Source organism: Pristis pectinata, chromosome 15, assembly GCF_009764475.1.
Source record: "Pristis pectinata isolate sPriPec2 chromosome 15, sPriPec2.1.pri, whole genome shotgun sequence".
In the NCBI taxonomy this organism is placed as follows: Eukaryota; Metazoa; Chordata; class Chondrichthyes; order Rhinopristiformes; family Pristidae; genus Pristis; species Pristis pectinata.
This window is the reverse complement of record NC_067419.1, coordinates 35,416,475-35,442,302: the sequence shown is the minus strand read 5'-3', so window position 1 is coordinate 35,442,302 and position 25,828 is coordinate 35,416,475. Positions and strand designations below refer to the sequence as shown.

General features: G+C 42.3%; 1 protein-coding gene across 1 annotated transcript in view; it reads left to right on the top strand.

The window, feature by feature from the left end:
• The first annotated feature begins 2,710 nt into the window (after window positions 1-2,710).
• Window positions 2,711-25,828, top strand: part of LOC127578209 (tryptophan 5-hydroxylase 2-like) — a 37,961-nt gene continuing 14,843 nt past the window's right edge. The window contains exons 1-7 of the mRNA XM_052029937.1: window positions 2,711-3,012; window positions 10,957-11,097; window positions 11,888-12,071; window positions 14,064-14,164; window positions 17,802-17,869; window positions 21,531-21,727; window positions 22,729-22,864. Coding sequence (XP_051885897.1) covers window positions 2,941-3,012; window positions 10,957-11,097; window positions 11,888-12,071; window positions 14,064-14,164; window positions 17,802-17,869; window positions 21,531-21,727; window positions 22,729-22,864 — 899 coding nt within the window. The 5' untranslated portion in view covers window positions 2,711-2,940. The remainder of the gene's footprint in view (window positions 3,013-10,956; window positions 11,098-11,887; window positions 12,072-14,063; window positions 14,165-17,801; window positions 17,870-21,530; window positions 21,728-22,728; window positions 22,865-25,828) is intronic.

The following is a 25,828-nucleotide window of genomic DNA, read 5'->3' as shown; positions in this document are numbered from 1 at the left end:
GAAAGAAAAATATATTTTGTGGAGCTTATTTTTATATCAAGCACATCGGGTAGAGTTCTAATTTTGATATACAGTATAATAATTTAAAACTCAATGGAATATAGTTGAACATTGACTATTTAAATTATTTCTTTCATAAGAGTACATAGAATGCACTAAATATCCATTTATATCTAAAATGGATCAATGATGTGTGAGTTTTCTAATACAATCCAGCAGTGTCCAAGATATGGTCCACAAAATTCCTGAACCTAGCCTCTTCATTTTCTAAATTTATCTCCAGAAATAACTCGGGGAGCTGACTGAACGTGGTCCAGCTTTCATTACTTTCCCTATGCCTTGTATAATTTAAGTACTCTGGCATTTCTAACAGTTATTCTTTCCTGATCTGTGGATTTCAGAGGCATTCAGTCATCATTACACTGCAACATTATAAATGTACCAGGGTAGATGCTATCTTTCTCCTCCCAAACCAGTGCCAATGACAAATTATTTCTCAGTACTGGCAGGATAAATTACTTGTCATTCATGTCACTGAACCCACAAGCTAGTTTCTCAAGGGTGAGAAAGCTACCAATTGAGCCAGTACTGACACCAAGTTATCAAAGACACTGATGTCATTTTTTCATGTTCAATTGATTGAAGAGAAAGGAGGAACAGAACAACAAATCATTGTATTCTTGGTTAAAATTCTTAAGTTTTTTTTTCAGTCTGCTCTGCTTGTCTTTCTCCTAGTTGACTTATTTGGTCACTTGCTGAACAATACCAACCAAATTCAGAAGAGTAAAATCCAAACCAGACATTTCCCTGATCCCTTGACACACCTCACACTGTCTCTCTGCAGTTAGATTCGAACTAAACTGCCCCCATTGATGCTGCGCGACCTGCTGAGCACTTGCTTTTGTTTCAGATTTCCAGCATCTGCAGTTTTTTTTGCTCCATCTATTAAACGAAGCTCTCTGCAGATATGGTAAACTGATTTTTCTAACTCCAACTACTGCTTTAATTTAATTCCGTTCAATTTCATCTAACCAGTTATTTACATTTCATATCCATGTTTGAAAAGATCTCAACTATTGCCCCTTAATCTTAGAGGACGCTAATTTGTAACCAACATTGCTCCTATATTTTACAGAGAGTTCACGGCAGCCAGTTGATTTGTACTTCAGATTCGTTCAAACCACATGTGGATGCTACAGAAATCCAAGGGAGAAACAAATTCAATGTTGTCGTTCATCCAATGTTTCCCGTTTTTCAGGATGCTAACTTTTGAAGCTTCTGATTATGCAGTTTGGCCTGACTTTAAGGTGCTACATCAACAATGGTGGTGAACAAACTACGTGATCTCCACTGAAGAGCCCAATTTTTCTTTTACAATTCGAAGTCATCAGTGTTGCGATTAGTAACCCACGTCCTCCTTTTCTGAATTTCCTATCGCCTCAAAGCATCTGACCTCCTCCGAATCACATGCCCACCGTGGCTGACAGAAATCCCGTTAAACTGGTTATTTTACACAGCCATATGTAAAATATGTGTAGTTGTTTAAACGTTAAACTTGTAGAACACCAAACAATTGATACTCCAAGTACTTAGACGACAGATTAAATTATTTTAGTTTTTTTTGTCGATGCAAACAAGTTAGTTTTAAACCGATCCAAGTTTATTCTGAATGTTGAGAGTCTGATTTAAACAAGTCATCCATCCATCCCCCTCACGCGTTATTATATATTCACAATATGGTCATTCAGTTTATCAGAAAAAGATGCCTTACTGTCAAACTCTGGAGAGATACTGGAAAAGTAAAGTCTGCAGAGATGATGTGTTAGATGCGTCGACCACAATGAAATCGGGTAGGAATAAAGTGAGCAAATATTACTGAGCACATCTTTAACTTTATTCAAGATAATTAAAAAAAGGTGCATTGAAGAGAACGACAAGGTAGAGTTACCGTGAGCATGCTATCAGAGGTGTTGAACTGTATAATTCATTGATAGGTTTTACCTTTCATTTTAAATCTTCAGAGTCCTATTTCATTCAAACAGTGCTTGATGATCAAACGGAGGGATTTGGCGATCACTTACATCTGGACAGGATTAATGAATGGATAGAAGGTAAACCTGTTCGAAGTAACCATACAGTGCCGAGTCTGGTATCAGCAAGAAGCTAGAGTATAATTCTCTATCTAAATCATTGCTACCTTGCTTCCATTTATTTTCTGGACAAAAATGGTGACACCTTATTAATCTTGGCACTAAAATATCTCTCTGATTTTATAAAAAATAAAGTTGACATTTTTATTTGAAAAATAAGCATCTTTACTCTGCACCAGTTACAAGAAAGACGATCCTTAAGTATCACACAATAGTCTGCAGCCCGAAGGAAGTAAAAGACAGTTGAAAATCTTGCATTATTACAACATGTAAAGTGGAAGGAACATTTTAAGTTAATGTGTACGGAACAAGGGTACATATAAAGTTTGATCCTGACACGAAAATCCATGTTTGAGAACCTATCTTCCAGCACCACTCTCAATACATTTTTTCTTCCAAAAATCAACAGCACAAATAAGACCTGAATGTTTTCCAGGGAAGCGTTCAGGGGAGGGTAATTGAATTTGACCTGATGCCCTGAAAGGTTTCATTGCACTCTGAACCACCATACAGGGTTAAAGGGACCTTTATACTTGCGGCATAAATGCAGCAAGGACGTCAGGCGCAAAGGACATAAGGCGAGGAGGGCGGTGGAGTGAGCATCTTTGCGTGATGTCTCTAAAATGCGCAGAATAACAGATCCTCTTATCATTCCATCGGCCCTGGAGCCTATTTAAAGTCTCAGAACTGAGAGCGAGAAGGACTACATCCAGTCAGATCCTACTGAACAACACGTTCTACCTTTTTCCCCCCAAACTATTGATCCTCTTTCCCTAAACACGTCGCCAAGATGATGATTGGAAACAAATACTGGGCAAAGAGGGGGATGTCGTTGGACTCAGCCTTATTGGAGGGGAATCAGGTGAGTGCCCAGCCGGGGGTTTATCCCAGTCCATTTCAATCAATAAACTGAATTCTAGATTTTTAATTTCATCTGATTTATGCAATCTTAACCCAAAATTAAACTTTGAGCTAAGTGATCATTTAATGATAATGCAGTGATTGTAGGTATTTTTGTTGGATTCGGCCCGATTCTCGTTTTTTGTTCAGAGTGCTTAAAAGCTGCTCATAAAAGCAGTAGAACAAACCATTTGGAACATATAAACTGTGATCACTTCTAATTTATTCTGGGACAGATGGCATGGGTGATATTGGCGATATTCATTGCCTATCTCCTGTTACTATTTACATCAGATTACTTGAAGGACACAATTGACACTTGTGAAAATTGGTAATGATGTTTCATGTGTTGAAATCAAGGTATAACCAGCTGGTCTGACCCGGTTTCTGTTAGTTAATTGAATCAGTGTTAAATTATTGAATAAATTCTATCTTTCCAAATCATATTAAACATATTATCTAAAGGTTGTTTCTATTGATGTGGAAAAGTAGGTAAGTGCCGGGGGCTCTCCATAGTTAGGAAAACAAATGAAACTTGGACTACCACATAGCCAACTAAACAGTATATTTTATCAAATGAAATAGTGACTCAAATCCAAAAACAGATTAAGTACTTGTTTGAAATTGATAACCCTTGATTGAAAGCAGATTTACTGGTGATAGATTAACAATGAGATGTGCAAAGCCAGGAGGAACTGAGACAGACTTCTCTAGATAACAATGTGGAAGGAAAAGAAACATTTCCATCTAATTAGTTATCAGCTTTAAAAGTGGAGGTAATGTTCATTGCACATATTATAGGTGTATAATTTTTTAATATATTTTCTTCTGTGACAGAATGATTGGGTTAAGAAAAGTAAAAATGGCAAAAGTTTTACCTGGTAGATGAATGATGTTTAGTACTTGTAAAGTTTTTATAGATTGTGATTTAACACAAACTATTGCCACCACTCTGAATAACATTTACTGAGAGAGAGGTGAAAATTAGTTGAGGCAAAATCTATCAAAAATAATACCATATATAATTCATTAATTGTGGTTGACATTTTTGGTTTGCTTGAATATCCAGTTGATTGTAGTTGCAGGAAATTGACCAAAGTTTTGATGATATCCAGAATTATTTTGTTCTTCATTTTGCCAATGAACTGGTAAGCTGACTATCTTTAAATACAAATACTTAATCAAAGCCTGTAGCCAGTATTATGTGGCTTGCACCTATCAAAGCTTATAAATAGTGCACATCAATTATTATTTGGCTGATTCACACAGCACATTTCAAGAGATAATTAGAACTATTTTTCAGTCATTGACAGGTTCTCCACCTCACTTGGTGATAAGGGTCTTGCTCTGTGTCTTAACTTAAAGTGCAGTTTTGAATTTGTATTGTAAGAACTGTGCAACACTTAAATTTTTTGTAAGGAATAGACAAAAAAAAATTAAAGTCACAGCATATCTTATAAGAATAATCCACTGACATTAGTTGTTGCAGATGCCTCTCAACAGCTTTGTAGATTTACCTTTTACCGGTTATAATTGTCTCCCGGTGCAAATAGCTAAGATTTTTGTATAAAAATTACTTGCATAGTGTTATAAACTCAACATTTGAAATTATTAAAGACACATTAGAGAATTTTATTGTCTAAAATCCAGTTTCTTCACAATCTGTCAACGGTTTACCAAAAATTCTCTGTGGTTTAAAATAATTGCACCTGAAATTCAAAGTCAGTATAATAGGGATGCAAAAGTAAGAGCAAATGTATTAGGATTATTTTGGAAACTCACATTGTTTTCAATTGAAATATATGCATTGTATATCAAGGTGAATAGAATCAAAATATCAAGATTATGTAGCCTTAAAATGTGCTGCTGTTTTATTGCTCCAAAGCTACTTAATAATGCCGCCTTATGTAAAATTCTTCAGTGATTTTGAAGGCGTAACTCCGCAAACTCGTAACTTTACATCTTGAGGGGTAATTTATGTTGGTTAAATTTCTTTCGAGCGGAGGTTGCAAATAGGGTATGTGGTGTTCTGTGGTTATAGTGACATTAGCTGTGAATTTCACGTCACATACAGTAAGTCAGTGATAATAAACCTGATTCTGATTCTGATGCAGTTCTGAAAAACACCAGCCAAAGTTGTGACGATGAACCATCATGTAAGATAATGTAGGTCAGGGATTAAATGACTGATGGAAGGTGATAGCACTCATACTGGACAACACTACCCATTATTAAATACAGTATTAATCCTGAACGAATGAATCTTTTATTGACTAAGATCATGATATCTCATAAAAATTTTTACATTTGGTTGGCCAACAAAAGAAAAGTACCTACTCTCCCATAAAGTCTGTGCAGACTGACTTCATAAAATATGGATATATGCAGTGACTACCTGAAATATCTAGATGATATAAATTTTGTTTCTCATTTAAAATGAAATTACTAATTAATACTGCCTTTGTAGTCAGTAAAATTGTTATTTTAGTTACTTCTAATAATTAGAAATATATTTCAGTCATCAGTTATCGACAGAGTTCTCCATCTCAGTCAATGATGAGGCTCAAAAATTCATTAAGTAAATACAACCATTAATCCCTGCTCATACATTTGGTAATATGGATGTAAGGAATTTATCTCGGTACAGTAAGGAGAAATGCAAAATTTATTCAATAACCTTGAAGCTGAAATCAATAAGCTCAATTCAGTAAAACGTCCACATTGCTTGACCAAAACTAAACACTGAAATGGTTTATTTATGCAGCTTTTGCTATTTTCTTTAAAGACCAAGATTCCATAGAACTATGAGATACTGAAAATAGAAGATTCTGATCATATGTTAGGAGTCGTTTTCCGACCACTTCCTCCTGGTAGAGAGCTTTAATCACTCTTGTAAGTTTGGGCATTTTTGCTGCATGACTGTCCAACTATTCTAAACTAAAGGTTGGAAAATCATGCACTGCATGTGCCTAAATTTCTCAGATTCACCTTTAGCTGACAATGCAAGGTTGTAAAATGACTCCTCTCTCGCATGCCCAGTGAGTGGAGGGGTTACTGCTTCCTGATAACAGACACATGGGAGGACCCTGTGCTGAAGAACAGAACACATTCGTGTTTGTTAAATCACCTGTATTTATTATTCCATGAGTAAAAAACAATGGAATTCATGGCAATGCCTAATGCCAGTTGAAATTCCAGTACAAAGAAATAAGAGATAAGAATGTAGACAAAAAATTCTGCGGATGCTGGAATCTGGAGCAATGCACAAAGAGTGCTGGAGGAACTCAGCAGGTCAGGCAGCATCTATGGAGGGAAATAAACAGTCGATGTTTCGGGCTGAGACCCTTCATCAGGACTGGAAAGGAAGAGGGCAGAAGCCAGAATAAGAAGGTAGGGGAGTGGGGGGGGGAGGAGTGCACGCAGGCAGGGGAGAGGTGACTCCAGGAGATAAGAATGTTATTGAAAAGAAACTTGACAAACAGGGCCTATGGTTGTGTGTAATAGTGGCAGAGTTCTCTAGAATTAAGGAAATTTACAACATAGAAGCAGTCCATTTTGCCCATTATGTTTATTTTTTTTAATTCCAAAAATATACTTTATTCATGATTTAAAAAATATATACAAAGGAAGAAACAGTGCAGAATCAAGACCTTAACATTCATGGTCGTTACATTCAGTACTGTAAGCTTTAAAGAAAAACACAAACAAACATAGCACCATTGCCACTCGTGTGGCTCCCTGAGGTGATACCCCTTTCATTGTTTGAGGGGCTTCCCCACCCAGCTCTGCCCCTCCATGTGTGGTAGTGGAAGGATCCTATACCGTGGTCCTTCCCCATAGAGCAACATTGGCTGAACTGAACTTCAGTGCGTCCCTCAGCACGTCCTCCTGCAGCCTGGACTGTGCCAGTCTGCAGTTTCGCCCATTATGTTCATTTTATTATTCCAAAATAAACTTTATTCATAATAAAAGACAAACTATATACAATTATAAAACAGTGCAAGCCGTTACATTCTTGTACAGATCATTCATTAGTGTTACCTTTTTATATATAAAAAAGCACTGATGCCACATGTGTGGCTTCCTGGGGGCTCCCCAGTCCCGTATTTACAATATTTAGGGGCTTCCTCACCTGACCCAGCCCCTCCCTCTCCAGTGGCAGAAGAACCCTAAACTGTAGTCCTTCCCCACCGAGCCTTTGCGTTGGCTGCGCCCAGCTTCAGTGCATCCCTCAGCACGTATTCCTGCAGCCTGGAATGTGCCAGTCGGCAGCGTTCCCCTACGGACATCTCGCAGTGCTGGAAGACCAACAAGTTTCGGGAAAACCAAAGGGCGTCTTTCACCGAGTTGATGACCTTCCAGGAGCAGTTGATGTCCGTCTCTGTGTGTGTCCCCGGGAACAGCTGCTGGGGATGAACCGTGACGAGGACCCTTGCATCTTTCGCCACACCCTCCTCGCAAACCCACAGCCTGCAAAGAGGTGGGCGACCGTCTCGTCCCCAGCGCAGTCCTCCCAGGGGCAGTGCGTGCTGGGAGTGAGGTTCTGACCATGCAGGAAGGATCACCCATTATGTTCCTGCCAGCAAATAATGGACTTTGGGTTAACCCCACTTCCCAACTTATGGTTCATAGTTCTTCAGCTGCTCAATCAGGTGCCTTTTAAAGGTGTGGTGGTTTCTTTCTTCCCAGGCAGTGGGTTCCAGACTCCTACCAACTGTTGAGTGAAGTAATGTTTTCTGACTTCCCTGCTTGCCCTTCTACCAATTAACTTAAGTCCATGTTCCCTGGCTACTGACTTTCCTGCTCAGGCCAATAAGTCCTATCTGCTTACCTTGTCTAGGCCTCTCATAACAAGCCCTCTATTAACTCTACCCTCAGTCTCCTTTGTTCCACAGAAAACAACCCCAGCCGACATGAGGACATGACAAGAAAAAGCAGCACAATTAGGTCATTTGGACCTTCAAATCTATTCAGTAAGATCATTGCAGGAGTTCTACCTCAACTGCTTTTCTGCAGTCCTCATAACCTTTGATTCCTTTACTATCCAAAACTCTATTGATCCCTGTTTTGAATTAACTGAAAAATTGAGCTCCAGGGAAGGGAATTCCAAAGAGTCACTACACATCTGATTGAGTCAGATGTGAGTGTAACAGAGAGGCAAAAAGCACGACAGCTTTTTCAATGGAGATACCAGATAAATTAATGGCTGGAAGCTTCTTCATGCATTTCATTCATGCCTTTGAGATAATTGCTCCACACGGAGGCACTGAACAGCTGTGAAAAGAACATAGCGATTCATCTCTGCTTACTGATATTTGTAGTGAAGGAAGAAGTATTCGCAGTACGTTTAATCAGTGTGTCAGGCTGGAGTTACGAGATGGTAGTAGAAGCATTTTTAGGTCATTCTGTGAAAAGCAGAATACAATTTTTGGAAATTCAACAAGTGAAAACAAGAAGACTGATAGGCAGTTTTGCCAGAACTCTGGCTAGTAATATACTGTGTGTGCGTGCGTGCATGTGTGTGTGTGTCTGTGTGCATGCATGCATGTGTCTGTGTGTGTCTGTGTATGTTCATATGTGCATGTGTCTGTGCTTGTGTGTAACTGCGTGCATGCATGTGTGTGTCTGCGTGCATGCATGTGTGTGTGTGCATTGCGTGCGTGTGTGGCAACATTACATGAAGAAATGATTTGTGACCACGCTGTGTTTGGCCCATAACAGTCAGAGAGCCTTGAGCTTAATGCTGGGCTTGCTTTCGAAAACTCATCCAAAGGCATGAGAGAGCTAAATTGTTTAAAAAGCCACAGATGGTAATTTGTGGCCAAACAAATGGGAAAGCACTGTAGATCAGCCAAGGATGGGTAATGCTCATTAGTCTTCCTAAGGGTTCCAGCAGTGAAGGACCCTGATGAACTAGTCGACACATCCTCTGCAAATGCACTGCAATGTTACCTGGCAAGGCTGCACCTCCCAAACCTGCAACCTCTACCACCTGGAAGGATAAGGATCGCAGGTGTAATACAAAGCCATTCCCTGCAAGTTCCCTCTGTCACGTATCATGTAAGCTGGGAAATATATCACTGTTCCATCATTGTCACTGGGTCATTAACCCTGGAACTCTCCATCCAACAGCACTGTGGGAGTACTTTCACCAGGAAGGCTGCTCACCGTCACCTCTACAAGGGTAGATAGGAAGGGCCGATAAACTCTGGCCTTGTCTGCCATTTCTGCATTTCAGTTTCAAATTTTAATGTAGGCATTAGTTGCCAGAAATCACAACATCTCAGGTTGGCAACTTTTTCCCTGTGAAATCTCACATTTCGATATATTCACGGGAATGTCCATGGCAAGGTTTATTATAAGCAACAGGAATATCTAATGATTTAACTAAAGGAGCTGCTATTATACTAATTAGCCAGGGTTCTGAGTCAAGCTTCACCGACTTGCACCTGAGGTGCTCCTCTGTTACCTGTCTAAAGAAGGGAATGTGGTGGAAAAGGACTGTATGATCTCATGTATAATTTAAAATTATGATTTACTTATCATAGAGTCATAGAATTGTACAGCATGGGAACAGGCCATTCGGCCCAACTTGTCCATGCTGACCAGTGGGCACCCTTCTGAATGAGTCCCATGTCGCAGCAATTGGTCCACAGCCTTTGATGCTTAGGCAATTCATATGCTCATCTAGACACTTGTTAAATGCTGTCAGCGACCCAGCTTCACTCTCTCAGACAATGCATTCCAGCTACTTACCACTCTCTGGGTGATGAAGGTCCCCCTCATATCCCCTCTAAATCTCTTCCCCCTTACCCTAAATCTATGTCCTTTAGTTTTATCTACCTCAGATATGGATAGAAATTTCCTGCAGTCTTCCCTACTTATACCCCTCATAATTTTATATACATCAGTCATCTACCATCTTAACCTCATCTGCTCCAAGGAGAACAGACCTCACTTCCCCAGTCTCTTCCCTTAACTGAACTGATTCATCCCAGTCAACACCCGGGAGAATCTCTTCTGAATCATCACCAGCATTTGTCCGATCCGTCCTATAGAGTGGTGACCAGAACTGCACGCAGTGCTCCAGCTGAGGTCTGACCAAGGTTTTATAAAGTTGGAGCATAACTTCCCTACTTCTGACTCGATGTGCTGACTGTTGAGGGCCAGCCTCCCACATGCCTTCTTAACCACATTATCGACCTTCAAAGATCAATGGACTTGTACTCCCTCTGTTCCTCAATACTCCCCCAAACCTCTATGATTCATGCTGTATGTCCTGGCCTCATTAGTACTCCCAAAATTCTTCGCCTCACATTTGTCTGGATTGAACTCCATCTGCCATTTTTCCGCCCACTTCACCAACACGTTGATATCTCCCTGCAGCCTAAGACCGCCTTCCACACTATCAACAATTCCGCCAGTCTCTGCGTCATCTGCGAACTTACTGATCATGCCTCCCGCATCCACATCCAAGTCATTCAGGTATATTACAAACAGCAAGGGTCCCAGCACTGATCCTTGTGGGACACCACTAGTCATCAGCATCCAAATGCAAAAACAACCCTCTAGCACCACCCTCTGTCTCCTATTGCCAAACCAATTTTGAATCCAGTTTGTCAATTTGCCCTGGATTCCATTGGCCCTAATCTTTGAACCAGTCTCCCATGTGGGATCTTGTTAAATGCCTTACTAAAGTCCATGTAAATCACACCTACTGCCCTGCCCTCATTGATACACTTTGTTACCTCTTCAAAAAAATTCAACCAAATCAAACAGGATCTGCCCTAGACAAAGTTTTGTTGGCTGTCTCTGATGCACTTAAGTAAGTCTTCTTATGTTTGCGACAACTTAAAGACTTCTCTTTTGTTTTGTATTCAATAATTTTGTTTGAAACCTTTTGCAGATAAATAAAGTATCTCACAGCAAATGTGAAGAGAAGAAAGGTAACAAAGAAAATGGCAAGAATGAAGCGACCAGGGCCACACTTATGTTTGCTTTGAAAAATGAAGTTGGTGGACTGGTGAAAGCCCTCCAGATCTTTCAAGTAAGATTTTGCAGTGCACAGAAAATCAACTGTTTCTAAAGGGAAAACTTTGACTATGGAAGACTAACATGACATCTAAAAATATTGATATGAACTTTGCCTTTTTAAACTTGGCCAGCATTCACTGTCAAATTCACTGTGGAACCAACAGTAACTTCTGCAGTCTGCACACCTACAGGTTAAAATGTAGATCTCCAGAAGATGCAGTCAGTGAAACCCTGCTCTTCCACATAAAGGGGGCTGTTGATGCCTTTATTCAATCAATCGTCACTCTGATTAGAAATAGTGTTGTCCTATACAAGTATTTTATACTGTAATTACATCTTGCTGTTAGGGCAACACTGAAGTAGCAGAGTTTTGCAAGTTCTAGGGAGAAAAAAAATGTCATTGGTCGTTGGAGAGTGTGGACTACTCACTTCTTGTCCATTGAAGCTATGGAACTGACTGTACCGAGGTGAATAGAACCAGTGTCCAATATTCTTGCACAGACTTGGTGCTAGCAACCAAAGATATCCTTCTCTCCTTCAATGTCCTTGTCTTGAAACTATCAAAATACTCTTATGTTCCAGGCAACTCTTCCTTGTGATTGTTTCTCAAATTTCTCTGCAAATGCTACTAAATTAACATTGATAAAATGCAATTATAGAGTGTCGGGTAAAAGTATAGGATGCTCAAGATTAAAATTCTGAATTGCTTCTGTTTTCCTTGGTTTAATTATTCTCCCATGCTCTAAAGTTAATACTACTTTCTGTGCAAGCTCTCAATTTTGAATTAAATTATCTTTCTTCAGGAGAAGCACATCAGCCTCATTCATATAGAGTCCAGAAAGTCAAAGAGGAGAGATTCAGAAGTTGAGATATTTGTGGACTGCTACAGCACCAAAGAAGATTTTAATGAGCTGATTCAGTTACTAAGGGCCCATGTAAACATTGTTTCATTGAATCTACTGACCAGTAACTGGATGGAGGAAGAAGGTACAAATCACATCTTTAGCCTTGTATTTGTAATTGTCAAGTTAGCAGTGGAAGTGAGTCAAAGCAACTGGATGTTTTAAAGAATGTGGACAATATATTTTTACCTCAGGGAGCTGGGCTGAGATTTCAATGGTGAATTCGTCCAGTGTTGTCCATTTCTCACCGGACTTGAAAACAAAATTGCTCTCTCAATTTTCAAATGTTACCAAATATATTGGCAAAAGAGAGTCGCTCTTCAGAATCTTTCAATTTTTCACCTAACACAAATAAGGTTAGGCCTCAATACATTGGGAATCTTTGGTCCAATGTGGTATTTTGCAATTCAGTAAAGCAATGGTCAGGTCCATGCTCCCTCCAACCATTCACATTCCTATCCTTGCACCTTGGATACAAATAGGTTATTTATTTTTGTCCTCTGATAGATAGTAAAGGTTAACATCATAAACTAAGTTTCCTCTTTTTTTGTTTGACCTGCATAAACTGTATGAACACACACTGCATTTCTGGCTCCATTAGTCTCAGGAGATGATTTGCCAGATATGGTGAGCACCATCTTTTCCCACACCTACAATGGCAGTGTAGTGGTTAGTGTAACGCTCTACAGTGCAAGTGACCTGGGTTCAATTCCGGCTGCTCTCTGTAAGGAGTTTGTACGTTCTCCCTGTGTCTGCGTGGGTTTCCTCTGGGTGCTCCGGTTTCCTCCCACATTCCAAAGACGTACAGGTTAGGAAGTTGTGGGCATGCTATGTTGGCGCCGGAAGTGTGGCGACACTTGCGGGCTGCCCCCAGAACACTACGCAAAAGATGTATTTCACTGTGTGTTTCAATGTACATGTGACTAATAAAGATATCTTAAATCTCAAAATCCAAAAATGCAAATGAGCACTGCTGTTATTGTTGATCCAAGTCCTCATGGACTAACCTGACCCCTTATTTGAACTCCAGTGGCAAACTAGTACTACAAGCGAATAGAATATAGAACAGTACAGGACCGTAACAGGCCCTTAGACCCACCTTGTCTGCGCTGACCACGATGCTAATCTGTACCCCTCTGTTCCCTGCCTGTTCATACATCTGTCTAAATGTGCCTGTCTTAATGCCTCTTAAACTTTGCTATCGTATCTGCTTCTACCACTTCCCTTGGTAGCACGTTCCAGGCACCCACCACTCTGTGTGTGTGTGTGTGTGTGTGTGTGTGTGTGTGTGTGTGTGTGTGTGTGTGTCTGTAAAAACAACAACAACAACAACTTGCTTCACACATCTTTAAACAGTCCACAGTTACCAACTGGTTGTTGGCAGCACACAGGAGTGATGCTGGGCAATTATTATATTGAGCTATTCTACCATCTTATTAGTCAATAAATAAACTTCAGCATGTTTTTCAGTGATGTCAACAGCAGGAAAGACCACAAGCAAAACACATGAGGAGGGATTGAATTGGCCGGCTCCCATGGAAGGATCCAGTGCGCTTGTGGGCAGAGCCAAGAACAAATGCCGTATTATTTCTATTGACAGTCACAGGGAGTGATAAGGTCTATCCAGAATGGGGACAGTCACTGGAGTTCCCAGCAGGTTGGCACAGATGGGTGCCTGAGATGTGCCACAGGTTATCTTGTGTCTATTATCACTCACCCCTGAGCCAAAATGTCAAGCGGAGGAACTGGAGGAAGACCAGTGTTATCCTGATGTAATTACTCCCCTCCAAGTTACACACCACCCCTGAGTTAGAAATGTATTGCTCTTCCTTCATTGTCACTGGGCCAAAATCCTGGCATTCCCTCTAGGATCGCTCGGACTACTGCTCAACGTGGTTCACCACCATCATCTTGAGGGGCAATTAGGGATAGGCAATAAATGCTGGCCTTGTTAGCAATGTGCACCTCTTATAAAATGGATTGACGGTGCAATAACTGTTTCATAATTAGCAAGTTATTCAATAATTCTGATAGATCGACTGTGCTAATACCTTTTATTTTAATCTGTGTTTTCCAGAGATGAGTGGAGTTATCTGGTTTCCAAAAAGGCTTTCTGAATTAGATAAGAGTTCCCAGAGAGTCCTGATGTATGGATCAGACCTAGACGCAGACCATCCAGTGAGTACTTGCAAAAAGCCATTTTCAAACAACAGGATATTTAATACAGACATAACGTCTGCTAATTTCAGAGATCAGCCTTTGTTCAAAGACCATTTTGTTTACATTAAGTGTCCAAATAGTCCGCTTAAAATATGCAAAATAAGTTTATTTGCTTCGCCTTAGTTCCGCCTAGTCATTCAAAGAATTAAATCTATCCCAATGTGTCCCCGTTAGTTTTATTTTTGAACCTTACTCCAGAGATGTTCACCAAGCTCCAGCTGAAGACATTACAACCCAAAGGTAAAGCCTGAGACCAGCATCACCAACCAAGTTCCTCTCTCAATCACCCAGTGGAATTTTTACATCCACTTTTATTTTCTGATGTTAGCCCAGAAATTAGTCAATGTTATTAATTTTTTATTAAATCACAACTTGTCACAGAAAGGGCTGTGAACTGTGGTCTTGGGCTTCTACTGAATGAACAGGTTGCAATATTACAAGTCTCAAAGCAAACATTTGCCTCCTTTCCTTGCTGATGTACCGATAATTAATGCCAATGTGACGGGTGCACACTTTCTTTAACCTTTTAAGATGAATGTCAATAAATGTCCTGAAATTCTGCAAAGGTATACAGGGAATTATAGAAGTTTATGGCTTGGGAGGGAGTTCATTCTTCCCAAGTCCTCAGTACCTGGAGGGAAAACAGTTATCCAACCTAATCCCATCTCCCTGCTCTTGGTCACAATCTGTAGGCAAAAAAACATTCCTTAAACATATCTAAGTACAGTGTGATGAAGGTTACTGCCACCACTCTATCAGGCAGTGAATTCCACTCCCCACCACTCTGAGTGATTTGTTTTCCTCATCTAATTTAATAACATCCTTCAGAGATGGGAATCTGCCATCCTCCCCTGGACTCTACATGACTCCAGACCCTCAATGAGGTTGACTTTTAACTGTCTCCTTAGTTTAGGGACAAATAGTGATGGACCATAAGAGTTGGAATGGCCAGCATTGTCCACATCCCACAAATATATAAGAAAAGCTTTTCTCAAGAAAACAGGAGCAGGAACAGGCCACCGCGCCCCTCAAGCCTGTCCCACCATTCAATATGATCATGGCTGATCTGCCCCACGCCTCAACTCTTCCTCTCTGCCACAGTCCTCCATTCCCCAATCTTTCAAAAATGTATCTAGCTACTTCCAAAGATCTAGCCTCTGGAGTACAGAAATCCAGAGATCCACCACTCCCTGTGAGAAGAAATTCCTATGTACACAGTCAGCAGCTGGATGTTTTATGTCTAATTCTTCTACCAATTGCTGAAAACTAGAACCTCTGGTCATTGGGCCTGTCTACTGAGGGAATCGTCATTCCTATCCACTCGATCTAGGCCTCACCTCTCTCTGTTAAATCTCTTCTTCACCTTCTGTGATGAAAATCCATCTTCAACCTCTCCTCATGACTAAATTTCCCCAGTCCTGGCCACATCCTCATGATTCTCTTTTACATCTCTGGTGTAATCACACCCTCCCTGTAAGGTGACGACTAAAACTGTAAGCAATACTCCAACCATGGCCTAACTTGTGCCTTCTACAGTTCTTGCATGCCTTATACCCCAGACAAGGGGAAAGAGGGGAAAGAACGAGAGGACTGGGACTATTCTATAGCTCTTTCAGAACAACCTAACTTTGATGGAAAGTCAAAGGATTTCACAATTTTCTGCAGAAGTTGTGGTGTGAAATCTGGAGCCCTGGTAGAATGTGTGCCTCAAATCCAGATGTTACAGGGGAGGGGATCCACCTGTCTACATACTAGGAAAATAAGAAATAGAACAGTTGGCTTTACTGCCCCCTAAACCTTGAGGTTTAGGAAGATCATGATCAATCCTGTACTTCAAGTTCACTTTCCAATTTGATCCACTTATTCCTTGATTTTCTTTGGAGTCCAGAAATCTATCAGTCGTGTCCTTGTCAACAAGAATGCTAAGAATTAACAACTCTCTGAGTAAAGAAATTGATGCTGATCTCAGTCCTAAATGGCCAACCCATTAGTCAAAGTCTATGCTTCTCAATTCTAGACCCTCCTGTAGAGGGCTCTTCATACCCACCTTATCAATGCCTTTCAGAACTTTATATGTTTTAGTGAGATCACTTCTCTTCTAAATGCCAGGGCAATCCTGCTCAGTCCTCACTAGTTATCCCCTCATTCTCAGGACTCCACCTGGTGTATATACTCTGTGCTGCCTCCAAGGCAAGATTACCCTCCCATGGGAAAGGAGGCCAAAACTACACACACAAGTCCACCTGGAGTCTCACTTCTCTGTAACTGTAGCAAGATCTAGCTGTGTAGGAATTTCCGACAGCTTAACTGACAGGTGGGAAAATCGTGTGTTCCTGTTTCTGATCTCCACTTTTGGCGATGAGACACTTAACACTCAGCATCAATGTACGGAGCGGCAGCAGGCCATTTAGACCTCGAGCTGATTTGGCCATTTAAGTTCAAGTTTACTGTCATGGGCATACATACCCCGGGTATAAAACTACCATGAAAACTACCTTTTTGCAGCAGCAACACTGTACATTACGTACAGGACAACATAATTTATACAAACTTAATTTAATATAAATTATAACTTGCAGAACAAAATAAACAAAAATAAACATAACAACAGCAGTTCAAGTTGAGGGAAATAAAGTCCGAAGTAGATTTAGGGTTTTTCATGTGATGGCATTGGAGAGTGGCGACATTTTGCAGCCATTTAATAAGATCATGGCTGACTTAACCGTGGATTCAACTCTAATTTCTTGGTCAGTTCCCTCAATTCCCTAAACTGCAGAAATCATTTATCTCATGTAACCCATGAGGTTTTCCCTGCTTATAATTTAGACCGCAAGGTCTTCACTAACTGAGCAGCATCTCTTCATGGATATACTCAGTGACAGTGTCTGCAGCTCTCTGAGGTAAAGAATTCCAAAGATTCACTACCCTCTGATAGAAGCAATGAGTGACTCTTAATTCTGAGACCATCCCCCCAATTTCTTGAACCCCAGATCAGGGAGAGCATCCTCTCAGTGTCAACCTTACTACCCCCCCTCAAAATCTTATGTTTCAAAACATTTTTTCTTCTAAACCACAGAGAATGTTGTCCCAATCCACTAATTTTTTTTTAACCACAGGAACTCTTTCAGCCTAAAACCATTCTTCTGAACATAATGTGTGCTGCCTTCAAGACATGTATACCCTTTCTTCAGCAGTGAGACCAAAACTGTGTGACCTCACTGAAGCCCTGTACAGTTGTAGCAACATATTGAACAATGGAATTATAATTTTAAAGTCCTATTTAAAGCTGCTGTCATTTAGTTCACTGTTCCTGAATTTTGGAAATCCAGATTTGGATTTTCTTGAATATGATTAAAATGTGAGAGACTAGAAATCATTTTTTAACAGTGCGAGTATAATATCAATTCACATGGGTTTTCTTTAGCAAGGGAATACCCTTTGCTCTGATAACAATGCCATGTTCTTGATACTCTTTAAAATGCTGTGTCTTCAGCTGCGTTTACACTGCCATATTACCATCGGTGTGAAGTACTTCAGGTTTTCACTGATGCTACCGTTATGGAGTAAATGCAGCCTCAATTCTTTTTGTTCCCAGGGCTTTAAAGATAATGTCTACAGAAGGCGAAGAAAGTATTTTGTGGATGTTGCCATGAATTACAAAATGTAAGTGTTAGAAGTTAACAAGAACTTATTTAAAAATCCGAGACCAGGTTGTTTCACAGTGCTTAACAATGACTATGTCCCAATTTAAAGCTCATTCATCCAACAGTTTTTCTATTGGGCAACGTGAGGTTGTCCTATAAATCTATAGCGAGCAGCATTCTTGCAAGGGAGGAAGCAGGCACCTGAATTTTAATGATATAATGACTAAATGGCCAACAGGAAGTGATAGAGTGCATTGGATGAACATGCATCAGTCACAGGAAAGTCTTTTGCCAGAGCTTTTGAGCTTTTTGCTTTCAGAGCCCACACTGTCCCTTGGAGACGTGATAGTCCAGAGGTATCACTGAGAAGGCATTGTATATGAAATCACTGGTGGCCACTGATCTCCAGTAGCACGCTTGTAACCATGTGGCCTTCCCTGAAACGATTAAGATGAATTTAGCTCTAATAGACCTCAAGGCTTCACTACAGCCACAGCAGCATCCACAAGAGTGAGCTCCATACCTGCTTTTCCTACGTACCTGCCACCCAAAGTCTGTGGTAGATCTATACTGCAGCTCTTTACATCAGTTGGAGACTAACAATTTAAGTGGAATAAGGTTTTGTCTCCAACCTGACAGCATCAACATCCATTTCTCTAACTCCCAGTAACCACACCCCCAGATTTTCACCCCCCCCCCCTTTGTTTTCCCTTATCCCTCTGGCCCCTTTACCCCTTCTCTTTTCCATCCCGACCTGCTCACCACCCACACCTTCCTCCCTCTGGTTCCCCACCTCCTTCCCTTTATTCCATGGTCTATTGTCCTCTCCTATCTGATTCCATCTTGTTCAGCCCTTTGCCTCTTCCACCTATCACCTCCCAGCTTCTCACAACGTTCCCACATCCTCCCCCCTCACCTGGATTCGCCTATCGCCAGCTCGTGCTCCTCCCCTCCCCTAACCCTTTCATTCTAGCTTCTGCCCTCTTTCTGTCCAGCCCCGACGAAGGGTCTCGACCTGAAACATCGACTGTTCGCTTCCCTCCATAGATGCTGCCCAACCCGCTGAGTTCCTCCAGCATTTTGTGTTTGTATAACTATAATCTTGCACGTCCTCAAGCATATTCCAGGGATCCCTCCTGTCAGCCAGGAAAAGATTGTTTCAGCAGACTGAATGTTTGCTCGGTGTTAGAGTGGATTTTCCCAGCGTGGTTCTGATCTGTAATAGTGGATGAGATGAAGATGCTGTCAGTCACTGATTCTTCTAGGGAGCCAGCCAACAATCCCTGCATTACAGCACTGCAACATCTTGCAGATTACTGGAAGTGAAAACATTATCCGAAGCCCTCTGGGAGATGTGCTGCAAGGTGCTGGATTTTCTTGTGTTGCTAGATTTCATTTGGGGATTTGTCTAAAAAGCTTTTCTTCTTTAGGCTTTGTCTTGCTTTCACAATTACAACCAGAGACTAAACAATTTGATGGACTCTCAGTAGAACTGTGACAGAGGTTTGATCTTTAGAAAACATGGAGGATTATTCATTTTGCTCATGTACTGAGGGATTTGCAGCACTTTCCAAGTGTTGAACATACTTAGACTTAGAGCAGCTGTTGTTTTTTCCGATTGGCTATTACTGTGTTGGGTTATAGCAAGTTGGCTATGGAAAGAAAAAGCACAGATGTAGGAATCTGAAACAAAACAGAAACGCTGGAAGAACTCAGCCAGTCGAGCAGCATCTGTGAAAAGAGAAAGCAGTGAATGTTTTGGGTTGAAGACCCTTCATCAGAGCTCATATGGTTACGTTGGGCAGGCAATGTCAATCGCATGCATGATACCAGCATAGACATTCTATTCTGAGCTGGAGGAGAGAGGTTACCAGGTGGACAGATGTGCTCAAAGTCTCCATGAACAGATGCAACATCCCCACTAATTCTTGGGAAATTCTGGCCCATGACTGTTTGAAGCGGAGAAGGAACATCCAGGATGGCACAGAGAATCACAAGGCCATGCATTGGAAGCACACAGAGGCTCTGCGCAAGCAGCAGAAGGAATGGATCACCTCACAAACTATCCACGTCCTGCCCCCACATCCACCTCCTGCCCCATCTCTGGAAGAAACTGCAGTTCCCACATTGGCCTCATCGACCACCTGAGAACCCACAGAACCAGAATGGGGGTAAGTCATCCACGATCTGAGGGACTGCCCTCAAGAAGGCGTCTGTTTGAAAAGAATTAGTTCACCTAGACCAGAGACTTCTTAGGTTTTCTGCCCACTTTATGTGATGCTGAAATCAACAAAATAACACAAATATCAGGATGGATTTCTTGTTCCTGAGGTATAGGAGTAGGAAGAGGCCATTCAACCCCTCATGTTTGCTCTACTGTTCAATATTCATTGGTCGATCCTTAACTGAAAGGATACTTGTCTGTACTAACCCTGCATTCGTAGTGAACAAGATGGCGCCGGAGCGTGGCGACTCGTTGCAAGCTGCTCTCTACAGATCTACTCATTACCCTTACCATAATCGTTCTACACTTTTAAACTTAAATTCTAAGTCACTTACCTTGCACCTTATTGCACTGCACTTTCTCTGTAGCTGTGACACTTTACTCTGTACTGTTATTGTTTTTACCTGTACTACCTCAATACACTCTGTACTAACTCAATGTGACTGCTCTGTGTAATGAATTGACCTGTACAATCGGTATCAAGACAGGTTTTTCACTGTACCTCGGTACAAGTGACAATAATAAACCAATACCCATTATTCCATTAATCTGTACAAACCTATCTGTGTTTGTCCTGAGCAACACGTAAAGGAGCTGGAGGAACTCAGCAGGTCAGGCAGCAGCTTATGCAGGGAAATGGATGGTCGACGTTTCGGGTCGAGACCCTTCATCTGGACTGGATAGAAAGAGGGGAGATGGCCAGTAATAGAAAGGTGGGGGGAAGGGGTGGAGCAAGAGCTGGCGGGTGATAGGTGGATCCAGATGAGGGGGGTGATAGGCAGATAGGGGAGGGAGGAGAGTGGAAATGATGTAAGAAGCTGGGAGGGCTGAAGAAGGTAGAATCTGACAGGAGAGGACATTGAAGCATGGAATTAAGGGAGGGAGGTGGGGAAAGGAACCGGTGGGAGGAGTGTGTGGGTGATGGGCGGGGTGAGGGGAAAGAGACAGGGGATTGAGGCCAGTTGGATTAAGAGGATAAAAAGGGGGAAAGAAACAGAGGGAAGTAGTTACCGAAAGTTAGAGAATTTGAAATTCATGCCATCAGGTTGGAGACTAGCCGGGCGGAATATGAGATGCTGTTCATCTAATTTGTGTTTAGTCTTGACCTGGCAGTGGAGGAAGCCGTGGGCGGACATGTCGGTGTGGGAATGGGAAGTGGAATTAAAATGGCTGTCCACCGGGAGATCCCGGCTGATACGGTGGATGGAGCGAAGGTTTTCCATCTTGTGTTTGTTCTGAATGTACTCGATCGAGCCTCCACACCCCTCTCGGAAAGAGGATTCCAAAATCAACACAAATACGAGGATAGATTTAAATCATTGAAAGTATATAACCTTTTGAACATGAATTTCCAGTGTGTGTATTCACCTTTATAATTCTAAAAATTTAAGGTATTAAACTTTCAATCTGGTGAGAGATTTGCTGTTCATTAACATGTCCACTTGCTGCCCTCTAGTGGTCAGCCCATTCCCAGAGTTGAATACACCGAGGAAGAAATTAGGACCTGGGGAATGGTGTTTAGAGAGCTGACAAAACTTTACCCAACTCACGCGTGCCAAGAGTACCTCAAGAATTTCCCTCTCCTAACCAAGCATTGCGGCTACAGAGAGGATAATATCCCACAACTGGAAGACGTGTCTGCATTTTTGAAAGGTATTTGTCAGCATTGGTGGTTCAGGGGTAGAATTCTTGCCTACCAAAAGAGAGACCTGGGTTCAATTCCTGGTTAATGCAAATTGCACTGTGATGACATTGTCGTTGTGTGGATTGCAGTGGGTTTTTGGGGGTGGTCCATCGGCGCAGCTGATAGAGCAGTTGTCCGGCAGTGTCAGAGACCTGGGTTCAATTCTGACCTCTGGTGCTGTTTGTGTGGAGCCTGATACCTGTGACCACCTGGGTTTCCTGCTGCTGCTCCAATTTCCTCCCACCTCCCAAAGACGTGCGGGTTGGTAGGTTAACTGGCCACTGTAAATTGTCCCTAGTGCGTGCAGCTGAATCTGGTAGAACATGGGGAATTTGGTCGGAATGTGGGGAGAATAAACTACGGGATTAATGTAGGATGAGTCAAATGGGTGCTTGATGTTTGGTGCAGACTCAGTGGGCTGAAGCGCCTGTTTCAGTGCTGTATCTCTCTCTGTGACTCACTGGCTATAGAGAAAAGCACTACCCTAGTTGTGAGATTTTGGAAACTGATGGCCTGAATATCCAACCCATTTCCATTATTGGGGTCTTGACGTCCATCTCAGCTGCTCCCGGGGTCTCTGACCACTCACTCAGCTACCTCTGGGGTTTGCTGTCTGACCACCATATCCAGACCGCAATCTGTTCCTGCAGCTAACCCCAAAACCTAAACCAAACAGGTCCCTGGACTGGAGCTGGACTGGACCTGCTTGGTTTGGGTTTTGGGGTTAGTGAATTAAAGTGATAGAACTGATTAAAAAAATTGTTTATGTGGTTTAAACTATTTCCCCCAGAAATGAATATGCTTCCCAACATTTGCAAATTATATCAAGTAAATCTGCATTTTTTTTTTCTGTCTCAATTGCCATATTTTGAAGTTCGTTCTCAAAATTAGGGCCTTACAAATTACTGTTTTGTGGACTTCCCGTTAACGGATTGAATTTAAGGAGCAGTCTATCATCTGAATGTTGCAGAACGATCAGGCTTCATGCTGCGGCCAGTGGCTGGATATTTGTCCCCAAGAGACTTTTTAGCTGGATTAGCTTTCCGGGTTTTCCATTGCACTCAGTACGTGCGGCATGGCTCAGATCCGTTCTACACCCCAGAACCGTGAGTTTCTGTTTTCCTGATTAACCTCCCTCATAACAAATCTTTCCGAAACTCTGGCAGAATTACGTTGGGTTATTGATGAATAGTCTATTACACTCTGGTTTTGGCAATGATTAAATTCAGAAGTATTCAAATAATCTTACTGTGATTTTCAGGCAAATGTGATTTTGCAACCTGGAATCTCTAGGGTAAAACATTAACTGTACTTTATATGTTACGGCCTTGAGGTATTCCCGTCAGTGTTGCATAAGAGTTGAAGAAGCAACTTTTAGGCATTACTGTTTTCTAGATTCCTGTTTGCTCAACAGATTCTGTTACTTGCATTGGCAGGGTTGAATGAAGAGAACTATGGCTGAATTTTGAGAGGGAATTCCACTGGAATTAGTGTTAATTGGAGACAAGGATTCTGTGTTTGTAAATCCATTTCTGAAAAGTAGGCCAATATGTAATCATTCACGTTCTAGCTGCAGAGTTGGTGAGAAGTCTTTCAACTGGAACTTTGCTAAATCTTGTCGTGCAGTTCCCTCCTTCAATGATTCATACATTGGTTTCAGTAGGATCAGGTTATGCTTAATGCATCTTGTACTTTTTTCAATCGTATGGTGAAATTATAGAATGTATAGCATAGAAGGTGGCCTTCAAACCATTATGCCCATGCTAGTGTTAGTTCAGATGAGTTAAAAAGAGTTGTCAGGACAAACCCCATATTCCAGTACTTATTCAGGTGCTTTGTAGGTTATAGCACATTGCATTCTCATCAAGGTACTTTATAAATAGGAACAAACACAAAACATCGAACAGCACGGGAACAGGCCCTTTGGCCCATGATGTCTATGCTGACCATGATGCCAATTTAAATCAATCACTTCTGCCTGCACATGGTCCTTACCCCTCTATTATTCCCGGCCTGACCCTGTGTCTGTCTCGATGCCTCTTAGACATTGCTATCACATCTGCTTCTACCACCTCCCACTCTGTAGAAGAAAAACTTGCCTCATAAATCTCATTTAAAGTGCCACCCCCTCACCTTAAACCTATGCCCTCTGATATTTGATATTTCCACAAACGACTCTGACTACCTACCCTACGTATGCCCCTCATAAATTTCTGTACCCTGATGAGAATTGCTGCCCCGGTTGTGTTGGAGGGGGAAGGAAGGTGGTGTGTGGGGGAAGCGGCTGGCAGGACCAGTGATTAGGATTGTGCCCGGTGGGTTCAGTAACCAGAAGACTGGGGGTTGTGGGACTGGTGGGTCGGACCATTGAACACAAAAGGGGCTGGGTGGGGGTGGGGGTGGGGTTGGGTTGGATTGTTGATAAAGTATGTTATGTTGTAGTTGTATAAGATGTAGGTGAAGCTGCATTTGGAATATTGTGTTCAATTTTGGTCACCCCGCTATAGGAAGGATGTTATTAAACTGGAAAGAACATAGAGGAGATTTACGAGGATGTTGCCGGGACTCAAGGGACTGAGTTATGGAGAGACATTGAGCAGGCTGGGACTTTATTTACTGGGATGCAGGAGAATGAGGGTTGATCTCATTGAGGTGTATAAAATCATGAGGGGCATAGATAGGGTGAATGCACACAATCTTTTCCCCAGGATTGGAAAATCAAGAACTAGAGAACATAGGCTTGGGGTGAGAGAGGAGAGATTTAATAGGAACCTGAGGGGCAACCATTTTACCCAGGGGGTGGTCTGTATATGGAATGAGCTGCCAGAGGAAGTGGCTGAGGCAGGTACAACATTTAAAATACACTTGGACAGGTACATGGATAGGAAAGGTTTCGAGGGATATGGGCCAAATGGAGGCAAATGGGACCAGCTTAGATGGGAATCTTGGTCACCATGGACCAGTTGGGCCGAAGGGCCTGTTTCCATGCTGTATGACTCTATTACTATTAGATCCAGGGCAGGGGTTGTATTAGTCAGCAGCCCCTGGACAGGGCACGATATTGGAGTCTCCATGTGCCCAGGATGAGGTGGGATGGGATGTTTGGGCACAGGGGCACCAGCACATCAGAGGGTTGGTTGGCAGCACAATGATGAGGGACCTGCTGGGGCATTGGGGGTGGGAGAGGTGGGTGGGGTTGGTGATTCTATGCTGGGCCCCACAAGGTCAGAAGGTAAGTATGGAGTTTAACCACTGGGGCCCAGTTTGAGGCAGTGTCCATGAAAATACAGGACTGTCCCAGGAACACCCGCTGGCCACAGGGGAGCACTACTTCAAGTTACACACACACACACACACACACACACACACACACACACACACACACACACACACACACACACAGGGCCTGGGGTGGGCTACCTGCTATGGACGGGGAGAAGTGTGGACAAACACGCAGATGCCAGGCTCGCCTGGCCACAGGCCTCCTGCGGCCAATGCGTTCTCAGGGTGGGTCAGCAGCCCGGGTTAGCTTGGTCCAACACTCACCTTGCTGCTGTTGAGAAAGAATCCTTGGTTCAATTGGGTATTTGATGCCCCGTCACTGTCACCCCCACCGCCCCCCCCCCCCCCCCGCAGTCCCACTCTTCCCCCTCCCCTCCCTGTCCCACTCTCCCTGTCACTATCCCACTCTCTCCACCCCCCCCGTCACCGTCCCCCCCCCCTTTCCTGTCCCCCTCTCTCCCCCCATCACTGTCCATGCTCCTCCATCTCACTCTCCCCATCACTGTCCAGTTTGCAATGTGGGCAGCCTGGCAGGTCAGGATATCAAAAACAGAAGCAGGAATTGCAGAGACAGTTTGCTAATGTTGGTCACATCACCACACAACCCACCCCCACCCTCACCCCAACTCCTTCTGGATATTACCTGAAATTACCTCAGGTACTGGCAAAGAAACAAAAATACAGGCTTCTACCTTGTGGTGTTGTCCTGCTCCTTGGTCCTCTGGACCTCGGAGGTGCAGGGAGTCAGAGATAGCTGCATTACTGAGACACCTTGTCTTGCCTTGTCA